Below are 12,253 nucleotides of genomic sequence, written 5' to 3' on the forward strand. Positions count from 1 at the left end.
CTCATACACATCTGCTGAATGTCGTCTTATAAACATCTTAAAAAGATCAGATTTACAAACAGTCTAAATCAAAAATGTCTGAAACACATCTGCTGAATGTCTTATAAACATCTTAAAAAGATCAGATTTACAAACATTCTAAATCATAAACGTCTTAAACACATCTGCTGAATGTCTTAAAAACATCTTAAAAAGATCAGATTTACAAACATTCTAAACTATAAACATCTCAAACACATCTGCTGAATGTCTTATAAACATCTTAAAAAGATCAGATTTACAAACAATCTAAATCATAAACATCTCAAACACATCTGCTGAATGTCTCATAAACATCTTAAAAAGATCAGATTTACAAACAATCTAAATCATAAACATCTCAAACACATCTGCTGAATGTCTCATAAACATCTTAAAAAGATCAGATTTACAAACATTCTAAACTATAAACATCTCAAACACATCTGCTGAATGTCTTATAAACATCTTAAAAAGATCAGATTTACAAACAATCTAAATCATAAACATCTCAAACACATCTGCTGAATGTCTCATAAACATCTTAAAAAGATCAGATTTACAAACAATCTAAATCATAAACATCTCAAACACATCTGCTGAATGTCTCATAAACATCTTAAAAAGATCAGATTAACAAACAATCTAAATCAAAAATGTCTCATACACATCTGCTGAATGTCGTCTTATAAACATCTTAAAAAGATCAGATTTACAAACATTCTAAACTATAAACATTTCAAACACATCTGCTGAATGTCTTAAAAACATCTTAAAAAGATCAGATTTACAAACATTCTAAACTATAAACATTTCAAACACATCTGCTGAATGTCTTAAAAACATCTTAAAAAGATCAGATTTACAAACAATCTAAATCATAAACATCTCAAACACATCTGCTGAATGTCTTAAAAACATCTTAAAAAGATCAGATTTACAAACAATCTAAATCATAAACATCTCAAACACATCTGCTGAATGTCTCATAAACATCTTAAAAAGATCAGATTTACAAACATTCTAAATCCCAAATGTCTCAAAGTCATCCGCCTGTGAGTTTTTGAGCTTGAGCTTTAAGATCTTTGCCTCGCGCTACTCTGTCCATTGAGCCGTATCTACAGCGCCATACAGGTGCATTAGCTGAGTTTGTGCCTCCACCTGTGTATTTGACAATGCTAAACCAGATACTTAAGATGCGTCACCAGACTTCAGAATCAGATGAACCGCGGTACAAATGCGTACCAACCCCGTATAATTGAGTACCAACTGATTTACTCCAAGTCTAGGTAAAAGTTTTAATGCAAAGAGGAACTTGATGATAGATTTGATTATTATGACTGATAAACAACCCCTGTTTGTAACCTCACGCCCCCTCTCAACTTATTTGCTCTCAGGTAAGTAGCTACTTATTTGCCCCCTGGGGGGCGTTACCACCCCTGTTGAGAACCCTTGAAAAAGATGACTAGTTGATGTGCATGTGCTATCAGGGTATGGGCTGCTTTGGTAGAACATACTTCTCAAACACTATATCCCAGGTGACACCAGTCCATCTCCAAGAAGTCTGTTTAAATCTGGAAAGCATCACAATCTAATTAACATCTGCTAAACATCTTTAAAAGATCAGATACCAACATTCTAAATCATGAACATCTCAAAGACATCTGCTGAATGTCTTATTGACATACAGTGCGTGATGACACATCTTAAAGATGTATTACAGATGAGCAAACAACCAAAATATATGTCTTCAAAATGTAAACACACTTCATATAGACGAATGGGTGCCCTTACAAAAAATCTAAACTAGCCACAAATTTGCTGCTCGTTATTTTCCCATGCAAATGAGCTTGTGATTTGAATGTTTGCCAGAAGTTTGCAGCTCTTCACGGGTAGTGGTGAACCTCGCAGACCTTTGGCAACAATGTACAATTTGCCGCAAAGCTCATTTGCATGTGAAAATTATCTGTGGCTAATTTGGGGCAAGTTTGCCATTTTTGTAAGAGTGATGTGTGTGCTATCAAGGATGTAATCATTTGTGCCACATAATGTTTGCTTCCTAAACTAAGAGATGGGAGGAATTAGTCCCCCTTTTCAAAGCAGTACTCTGGCAGTACTATGGTACAGTGATGTTATCAGATTGTTTTTACACTTTTTTTTAATCAAAACTGATTTATGGTGCATTTAAAGTATGAATTTTTTTTATTGTGTTCTCTGGGAATGGAACACAAGATCTGTCTTCAGTTGAACATTACCATCCTCCTATATTCATATACTATGTTATTTACACAGTACTCCAAGTTTCTCAAGAATTCCATGCTATTACCATGGTACATCACAGTATGATATGATCAAAAACATGATAGGCTATACCCAAAAATATTGTATAACAATGTACTTCTTAGTGGTATGATAATGTTAATTAAGTAACACAACATGAAAATGAAATAAAGAAGTTAATAAAAACAAACGAAATACATAAAAATAATCACTTAATTTACGCAGGATATAATTATGGAAAGCCAAATGATCTTTTAATGTTCCTAGCATTTCTCATCATAATTGCCTTTTTCACTAGTGAGAATTCCTATTAGAGCTCTCTAATTGCATTTTTACAAGTAAGATTTTCAATTACAGGGCTCTCTAATAAAATCTTTACTAGTAAGAATACCCGTTTGAGAGCTCTCTAACTGAATGTTTACTTGTCTCCATTGATTCCCATTCATTTTTAATTACAGACCTCTGCAATTGAATTATAAGAATTCCAGTTAGAGAGCTCAACAATTGAATTGTTACTGGTTAGAATTCCATTTAGAGAGCTCTTTAATTCCATTTTCACTAGTAATTCCAATAAGAGAGCTCTGTTATTCCATTTTTACTAATAAGAATTCCAATTAGACAGCTCTCTAGTTGAATTTTCATGAGTAAAAATCACATTAAAGATATGCTTAGTTGCACAGCTCTGTAATTAATTTAGAGAGCTCAGCAATTACATTAAATACTAGTAAGAATGCAGCTCTCTAATTGTACAGCTCTCTAATTGGAATTCTTACTAGTAAGAATGTAATTGCAGAACTCTTTAACTTAAAATCAACTAGTAAGAATGGAATTGCAGCACTCTTTAAATAGAATTCTAATTAGTGTGCAATCGCAGAGCTCTGTAATTCCATTTTTACTAGTAGCCTAAGAATGCAATTGTAGAGCTCTCTAATTTCATTTTTACTAGTAAGAATGCAATTGCAGAGCTTTGTAATTATAATTCTTACAAGTAAAATTTCAATTATCGAGCTAATTAAATACTTAGTAAAAAATGCAATTTCGTCGAGAAACACTGGGAATATTTAAAGATAAATCGGCTTGCCATATGCCATCGTCTACACGAGAGCGTCTGTTTTCTTGGCGCCCAATCTCTACCTCGATGGGCGCAACTAACTTAACTTAATAGGGGTACCGTTTAAAAATTAAATTGATTCTGAAGTAATTTAAACCAAATAGTACATTATAAAATTTATAAATACAAATATAATTAAAAGTACATGTTGATATGATTATCTGACGATTGATTTACCTTTTTATAAACGTTTAATATAAACGATAGTTACAGCTCCCCCTCAATACTCAAGTTGACTCGTCCGTTTGTCCCGCCTCTTTCGCCATTTTGACTGTTATTTGTGTTTGAGGGGAGGGAAAATAAAACTTAACACCGTATAGATTAAAATTTGAACATAATTATCCAGTGTGCAGGTATCTGCATCTTCACTCAAACCCTTCTCTCTGATGTGGAGAAGGGTGTTTATTTCAGTTCATTCCGACTGGTTTCTGAGGGGAGCTTTGTGTGCATAAACCGCCATGTACATTAAACAGGTGAGTGAATGAGAGACAGTCACGCGGCGAATGTACAATTACGATTTATACGTTGAAATGTCCATTTTAAAGTCTTTTATTTACATATTTCGTTTTTAGGCATTTTTGAATCCTAAACACGGCCTGCTGTAATTTACATAGCCTGCAATGAAGCTAGCATTAGCATCAGCTGTCAGAGGGAAAAAAACAATCAAAACAATTCAACGAAACAGACGGTATATCATGTTAATATTGCATATTTACAAGTAAAAGTATTTGTCTTTCAGGTTATTATTCAGGGGTTTCGCAGCTACAGAGATCAGACTGTGGTTGACCCCTTCAGCTCCAAACACAACGTCATCGGTAAGACTTACATCTCACACGTGATGTCTTGTGTGCATCACATTAAAAATATTTTAGGAAGCTCATAGAGTGGGCGGCATTGTCTTAAATATTTTTTTGCAATCAAAATACTGTAAATGTGCCATGATACTCTTCATCAGAGTGTCTCTGCTTTTAAACTGTGCACTGTGATTTTCTACAGTTGGAAGAAATGGATCAGGGAAGAGTAACTTCTTTTATGGTAAGTGTTAGATGTGTTTTTTTTGTATGTAGAAATTGCATACACTACAGCGGTATTTCTGGTCAGTTTTACTGTGTGTGATTAATATAAAAATGTATTTCCCCCCTCTTAGCTATCCAGTTCGTGCTCAGCGATGAGTTCAGTCATCTTCGGCCAGAACAGCGTCTGGCTCTGCTGCATGTAAGTAAAAATAAATCTTCGAATAGTACCTGTACTTTTGTACCACATGCCTCTCTATATAGTATAAAGGGATGGGACAGAATAGTTCTCACGATTCAGTTCGATATACAATATGAGGTTCACGATTTGATATCTCGATTTGATGTACCAACACTTAAATGACGAAGTATGATGGAAAATTGTTTGGCGCAAAATACACATTATAATTTCATATCAAAATAAAGTTATTTAATATACATACATAAAAATGACATGACAATATAAATAATAAGAGTTTCTCATATACCTTTCACTTTAAGAAGGGATCACAAATGGGGCCCGGGTAGCTCAGCGAGTATTGACTTGTTGATTATTGACTCATTGATTATTGACACGCGGTGGGGCACGTGGGGAGTTGTGCATGGATGCCGTGAAGAATAGCGTGTAGTCTCCACACGCGCTATGTCTCCGTGGTGATGCGCTTAAGATGCACGTATTGTTGGTATCAGACGCGGAGGCAACTGAGATTTGTCCTCCACTACCTGGATTGAGGCGAGTCACTACACCACCACAAGGACTTGGAGTGCATTGGGAATTCGGCATTCCAAATTGGGGAGAGAAATATCTCATATCTGTTGAGAAAGGATCACAACAAATATGCCTTCAAAAATAGTGGTCTACATTCAGTCTGATCAGGTGAAGAACAAGCAATAGGTCTGAAAAGAACCTGTTCCGAAAAAGCATGTGTAAGTCTGCCTTATTCATTGCGCTTCATCTTGCGCTTTTTTTTTTTGCGTTTGTTCTGAACCAGGGTGTGAAAGTAACAAGGGCTCAGGACAAAAATTCCACTGACGGTGAAAAAAAATATTTCCCTCATAATGATGAAAATAGCCCATTAAAAGAACTCCAGGGAGCAAATGTTGCCCCTTAATAGAAAAGTAAATTTGTGACGCTAAATAGCATCTTTTATAAATGCTTTAACCAATAGTTACATAAATGCTATACATACTCAAGAAAATGTTTTTTTAAATGTAATATTTTGATAGATGCATGTAAAAAAATGACATTTGCATGCTTTTATGCGTTACTTTTCACACTTCAATAAGCCATAACACAATTAATCACGGCCTCGATTTGGCCGTTAATTCCATAATAAGGAACGTTCCCACCAATTGGATCAGCCTATCAAGCTTGTTCCATCTTGGTGTTGCAGCTGAATGTTTTATAATAAAAAATGTAACTTTACATAGAGTCTTAAAAACACAGTGCTTATGACTAAAGGTGCTGAAAACCAGAGAAACGCGTCACAACCAGAGTGAGATTCTCCAAAAGCCTCTGTCTGACACATGAGTACATAGACCAATAATTACAAATATCTCAGATGGATGTTGGCCAATGATAGGATTATGATTTTGGTATGGAAGTGAAACTCTCTGTACATGCCACACAACTGCTCGTTCAGTCCCTTGTCATAACTAGACTGGACTACTGTAACGCTCTCATTGCAGGCCTTCCTGCATGTGCTATTAGACCCCTGCAAATGATCCAGAATGCAGCAGCATGTCTGGTCTTTAATGAACCTAAGAGAGCACATGTTACACCACTCTTTGTCTCTCTCCACTGGCTGCCGGTTCATGCACGTATTCAATTCAAGGCCCTGATGCTGGCATATAAAACAGTCACTGGGTTTGCTCCAGCATACCTAAAAACATTTATGCAGAGCTACGTTCCCACCAGAAGCCTGCAGTCGACTAAGGAACGTCGCCTTGTCGTACCAAAACAAAGAGGCACCAAAACACTTTCCCGGACTTTCAGTTTCATCATACCACGGTGGTGGAATGACCTTCCCAACTCAATCCGGGAAGCTAACTCACTCTCTATCTTCAAAAAACGGCTAAAAACACATCTTTTCCATAAGCACTTAACTGGTCACTAAAAAAAAAAAAAAAAAAATATATATATATTTACATTTCTTGTTGCACTTAAATCTGTTTGGTGTACTATTCTGATGATAGTGAAACTTTGTAATATGGCACTTTTTGTACCACTGTCTCCTTAAGATGATTCGCTGATGTTCTTCCTCTTTTGTAAGTCGCTTTGGATAAAAGCGTCTGCCAAATGAATAAATGTAAATGTAAAACAAAGAATACTTTACAAACCCTACCTATGCAGTACACAAGCAGTCACAATGACAAAAATACTCATCCCTATGAATTCTCTTTTGGTACATTCAGTTGTTCAGCATGACCATTCAATCATTTTTGTTTTGTATTTTAGGAAGGCACTGGCCCTCGTGTCATTTCTGCCTTTGTGGAAATTATATTTGACAACTCCGACAATAGGCTGCCGGTAAGACCTGACTTGAGTATCACATCAGTATTGTGCTACTTGTGTGAATGCAAGTGAATTACATGATTCTTTTGCTCTCAGATTGATAAAGAGGAGGTGTCTCTGCGCCGTGTCATTGGAGCAAAGAAAGATCAGTACTTCTTAGACAAGAAGATGGTCACGTAAGTTCAGTTCAAAACATCTCAAGAAAAGTTATATATTGGGACATAAGAACAGTAGCTGAATGGATTGTTTTCTTTGTATTTCAGTAAGAATGATGTGATGAATCTGTTGGAGAGTGCTGGTTTCTCCCGCAGTAACCCCTACTACATCGTCAAGCAGGGAAAGGTACGGTAGTATCTCTTAATATGACAAATGATCCATTAGTGTGTTTATTAGGGATTTAATATGAGTTCAGTCATCATCACTTGCAACAGCAATTTCCAGACCTTCCGGACATAAGCCAATAATCCAATTTATCCTATGAGCATTAATGATGGTTTACAAACAAGAATGTTTAATTGGGATTTAAGTGGTGCTAATGTTGTTTATTTATATTATCTGCCTACATACCATTATACCCATTTCATTAACGTCTCAAACATGAACACAGATCAATCAGATGGCGACAGCGCCCGACTCTCAGCGTCTGAAGCTGCTCAGAGAGGTGGCTGGCACCAGAGTCTATGATGAGCGCAAAGAGGAGAGTATCTCGCTCATGAAGGAAACAGGTAGATTATAGATTCTTATTTTATTTATTTTCTCTGAGGAAAATGTTATTAGAGTGATTCTGTCAGACTATCTATAATTTCCTATCTGTATTTTTCTTGTTGTTCTGAAAAAGGCTGAATATTTTATTGCAGTAGAAAAGTATTTTCTTCAGAATTTATCCTTGCTACATAATAAAAAATAAAAAAAAATGTTTAACTCTTTCCCCGCCAAACACGGAATTTTCCGGGTTTTATGAAAAAACGCTTCCCCGCCAAACACGGAATTTTCCGGGTATCCGTGTTTTAGGTGGTATACGGTAAGGAAGACCCGCGCGCATGTTTTGAAAGAGTACGCAACTCTTTGATCAAAGAAACAGACTGCGATCGTCTCAAACATGAAGTGGAACACCATACTAATACTAAAGCACTTGTTTGATAAAAATGCCTTTTTCTCAGCTTTTTGTTCGAAATGTTGTTTTTGACAAAACCTACCTCTGTTCAAGTGGCAATAAAAAAAAAGAACAAATGAAGATAAAATAAAATCATTTTTTTTTGCCTAAAAGCAGAGGCTCAGATCTTTATTTTGATATATAGCATCTTCATATATTCATGGAAGAAAATATTCTGTGGGCCATTAAAGTTTAGCGAATATCGTCAAAAACCCTGGTGGTGGCTGGCAACTTTTTTTAAAAACGCTGGCGGGGAAAGAGTTAATAGACATTTTATATATTTAAATCAAAAAAATATTTATCACATTTAAGATAGTTATGAATGATTTAGTAATTCTAAATCAGTAGGAGTCAGTTTTTAGCCAAGATGAATAAAATGGTGTATAATAATAGTTGACAAAAATGACATGTATTAGTTCACTATAGGGCTGGGCAATATGGCAATTTTTTTTTTACATTGCTCCTCTAGTGAACGCTAACTCAGCAATTTATGCAAGACAGTGTGTCTCTGGAAGGTGTGTTGTTGGCAATTCTATGCATTCATGGATGTAAACTTTCTGACATGATGTAATTCACATGAATATGCTGTTTTGTTTTTAAAAATATGTAAGAATTACATGTGTATGAATAGTAAGTTGCCCATTTTCTAGAGTCATTACGGTAGTTATTCTGACTTGCTGCACAGTGAGCAGGAAGAGGTTAAAGAGGCTGCTAACAGATATAAAAACGAATTAAAAACAACAAATAAACATGCAAATACAAATCTGAGTACACTTGAGGTTACATGAGTCGTGACAATCAGATGATTTGTTGAGCTATAGAGACTGTTTGAGCAATCATGAGCACTTTTAGCTTTACTCTCTTTAACATGAGCGCTCTTGGTGGCAATAAAGCATGCATGCTCTCAATATCTCATCAGTAACTCATCCCAGCGCTATTCTGTGAGGATCCCAATTTAAATCAGTTTAATGTTGGTCACAATATCACGCAACTGTTTAACCTTCAATGTCGGCACCACATCTTCATGCATTTGCTTAATAATTGGTGATTTGTGTTACAGCAAAATGCCAAAGACGGTAAATAAATCATATATAATGATTTCTCACTGGAGCAATTTTAGATCTTGTAATGGATATATTTTTAGCGTATGTATATCTGCTGTATGTGATGCTCTCATGGTTCTTACTGGTTGCCAGTTTGTCCCAATGACATTTTGATATTGACAAAACTGTTTTCAATACAAATAAATGTTAACAATTCATGTCATTTGGGTAACACTTAATAAAAAGGTTTCATTTCTGTAACTAAACAATCAATAATATATTTTAAACAGCATTTATTAATCATATGTTAGTTAATACAAATACATATAATTGTTCATGGTTTGTTCATAGTGCATTAATTAATACAACTTTTAATTAAAAAAAATGTTATGGGATATGTTGTAACTAACATTAAGTTCCATTAGTTCACATTAACTTCATGTTACCTACAGTAATGTTGTTAAATAATGTTAACAAATGGAACCTTTTTGTGAAGTGTTACCTTCATTTTACAGTGTGGGGCATAAACATATAACTGCACAGTATAACTTGCAAAAGAGTTGCAAAGGGCACTTTAGTAAAATAGGTATTGGCCGATCTTAGTGTTAAAAAAAATCGGTGATCGGTATCGCCCTCAAATTTTCTGATCAGGGCACCACTAGTTTATACATAGTGTATGTATAACCATAAACACCTGCAGATAGAGTCCAGATATCAGAAACCTTTCAATGTAGTTGAAAACACAACAAGCTCAGTTTAAAAATTTACGCTAGTCAGTGCGGTAAGCACACGGCACCCTTTAACCATACGCACTGAGCAGAGCAGCTAAATGAAATATCACTGTTTGTCAAAATCACTTTGCTTCCTAAATCTTGGATGCAGTTAATTATAATAAAGCAATAATTAGTGATCTATCTGAATCATCATGGTAAAAGTTAAAGTCGTCATGAAGTTAAATGGGGAATTATTCTCCCATTTATAGTCTATCATTATATGATTTGATATGAAGCATCCATAATTTTTTAACGTATGTTGTAACACATACATTTCTGTTGACATCTCAGAGAATGTAGCTTAGTGCTTCATGACTTACACAACTTACACAGAACTATAGTTGTAGTTACAGAACTTTTTTTTTAATAAACACAAAATCTGTTCATGAACAATCTGGAAATAATTGCGCACACAAAAATGATCATCGTTGTTCTTATATCATAATAATAATTGTAATAATAATAATAAAAATGGCTTCTTAAATATTCTGAAATGTTAATGCAAACAGAATTATATTTATTCTATGAAATATATGTGTGTTTGTGTGTATTTTATATATATATATATATATATATATATATATATATATATATATATATATATATATTAGTATTTAGTTATAATATAATACACTTTACAGGTGTGTGTGTGTGTGTGTGTGTGTGTGTGTGTGATATATATTAGGGCTGTTGATTTAACGCGTTAATTCAGTGCGGTTTAATTTGACAAAAAAAAACGCGTTAAAAAAATTAACGCAATTAATCGGATAAGATAAGGTTCAACTTTATTGTCATTGTGCAGAGTACAGGTACAGAGCCAATGAAATGCAGTTGTTTTCACATATCCCAACTAAGCTGGGGTCAGAGCGCAGGGTCAGCCATGAAACGGCGCCCCTGGAGCAGATAGGGTCAAGGGCCTTGCTCAAGAGCCCAACAGTGGTCCGACTTTTCGGTCAGTAACCCAGAGCTTTAACTAGGGCTGGGATAAACGATTATTTTTTAAACGATTACTCTAGCGATTTATTTTTTCGATTAATCGACTTGTGGTAATACCGGTTTCATCGGGGGTGGGGGTGTATAAAATGTAAAACAAAAAAAAAACATTTGCCGGGAGTTTGATTGACTGGCGATCTGATCAATCAATCATAATATGCCATTTTTGTCCAACAAAGTAGTCAGGAGAGAGAAGATTAACGTCGGTGGATTTGAATTTGAATAATGTATTGTAGGCTACTGTACTGACGTCTTTCCGCGGTTGAAACAACAGTCCTTCTGATGTAGGCTACATTCATGTTTAGCCTATTTGATGCTATAAATTAACCAAGGAAAAGATGATCAGTTCACGAGCAGCTTTAACTGAGGCAATCTGTCACGACACATTAAAGAGCCACAAAATAGTAGGCCTATTTATGGTTTAATTTTCTTTGAATGACCAAATTTGAAAGTTGAGACTTTATTAAATGTTACCTGCTTGGTCCTGTCTGTCAGCCTGTTGTCAGTGTCCTCTATGTATTTTTCACGACATTCATAGCTATAAGCGCATTATTAATAGCTATAAGTGAAAACTTTAGGTGTCGACAACGTATTTTTGCCTACTCCAACATCGAGTGCAAAGTGGGGAGTTGAAAAAAATCTTACGGTGCTCTGTCATCTGCAGCTGCTGGTGCATTGCCGTGGTGCTAGAATGGAAGACCATCTCCATTTTGCAAAGACGACATATCACGGAATTGTTTCCTTTTAAATTAAAGAATTCCCATACTTTAGAGGAACGAGTGCACACCGCCTTGCACTTCTGATAGTCTGAGGGGCTACTACTCGCCGGCGCCGCCATCTTTGTTTTGGGTCCGACGAATCGACGTGCATATTTTGTGTCGACGTATTTTTTGCGTCGACGTCATCCCAGCCCTAGCCTTAACCGCTGAGCCACCACTGTGTACTTGTAGTACCATCTGTTTACTCCAGAGGGCAGTAAGTGAAATTTCAGCTGAATGAGCAACGTGCAGTATATACAGTGAAGAAAACACTTCAGTAGTCAGAACAACACAAACATGCGCTACGTTCTTGCGTTCAAAACACTTGATGGAGCGCAAATCTGAACTAAGGGATCTCAAGATGTGTTTAAAGATTGAGTATTAAACTATATTTAACTTGACACAGTGACCTAAACATTTTGTTTATGACACAACGCACAGGAGACGCTACACAAGCATGTCTGACGTAGGTGTAAATTGAACAAGCCCTCATAATAAATCTCAAACTGTTCGACAAATTCACTTGTGAAATAGATTGCTGTGAACTGTATTCCAATGATTGACTTATGATCAATATTATGGTTGCTTTTTGTATG

The 12,253-nt window shown here is 35.5% G+C and overlaps 1 protein-coding gene across 1 annotated transcript in view; it reads left to right on the forward strand.

Moving 5' to 3' along the window:
- Positions 1 to 3,681: 3,681 nt before the first annotated feature.
- Positions 3,682 to 12,253, forward strand: part of LOC127639822 (structural maintenance of chromosomes protein 3-like) — a 28,136-nt gene continuing 19,564 nt past the window's right edge. The window contains exons 1-8 of the mRNA XM_052122074.1: positions 3,682 to 3,882; positions 4,149 to 4,224; positions 4,406 to 4,444; positions 4,557 to 4,624; positions 6,881 to 6,952; positions 7,034 to 7,113; positions 7,201 to 7,279; positions 7,545 to 7,662. Of these exons, the coding sequence (XP_051978034.1) occupies positions 3,868 to 3,882; positions 4,149 to 4,224; positions 4,406 to 4,444; positions 4,557 to 4,624; positions 6,881 to 6,952; positions 7,034 to 7,113; positions 7,201 to 7,279; positions 7,545 to 7,662 (547 nt within the window). The 5' untranslated portion in view covers positions 3,682 to 3,867. The remainder of the gene's footprint in view (positions 3,883 to 4,148; positions 4,225 to 4,405; positions 4,445 to 4,556; positions 4,625 to 6,880; positions 6,953 to 7,033; positions 7,114 to 7,200; positions 7,280 to 7,544; positions 7,663 to 12,253) is intronic.

Source organism: Xyrauchen texanus, chromosome 48 (genome assembly GCF_025860055.1).
Source record: "Xyrauchen texanus isolate HMW12.3.18 chromosome 48, RBS_HiC_50CHRs, whole genome shotgun sequence".
Classification (NCBI taxonomy): Eukaryota; Metazoa; Chordata; class Actinopteri; order Cypriniformes; family Catostomidae; genus Xyrauchen; species Xyrauchen texanus.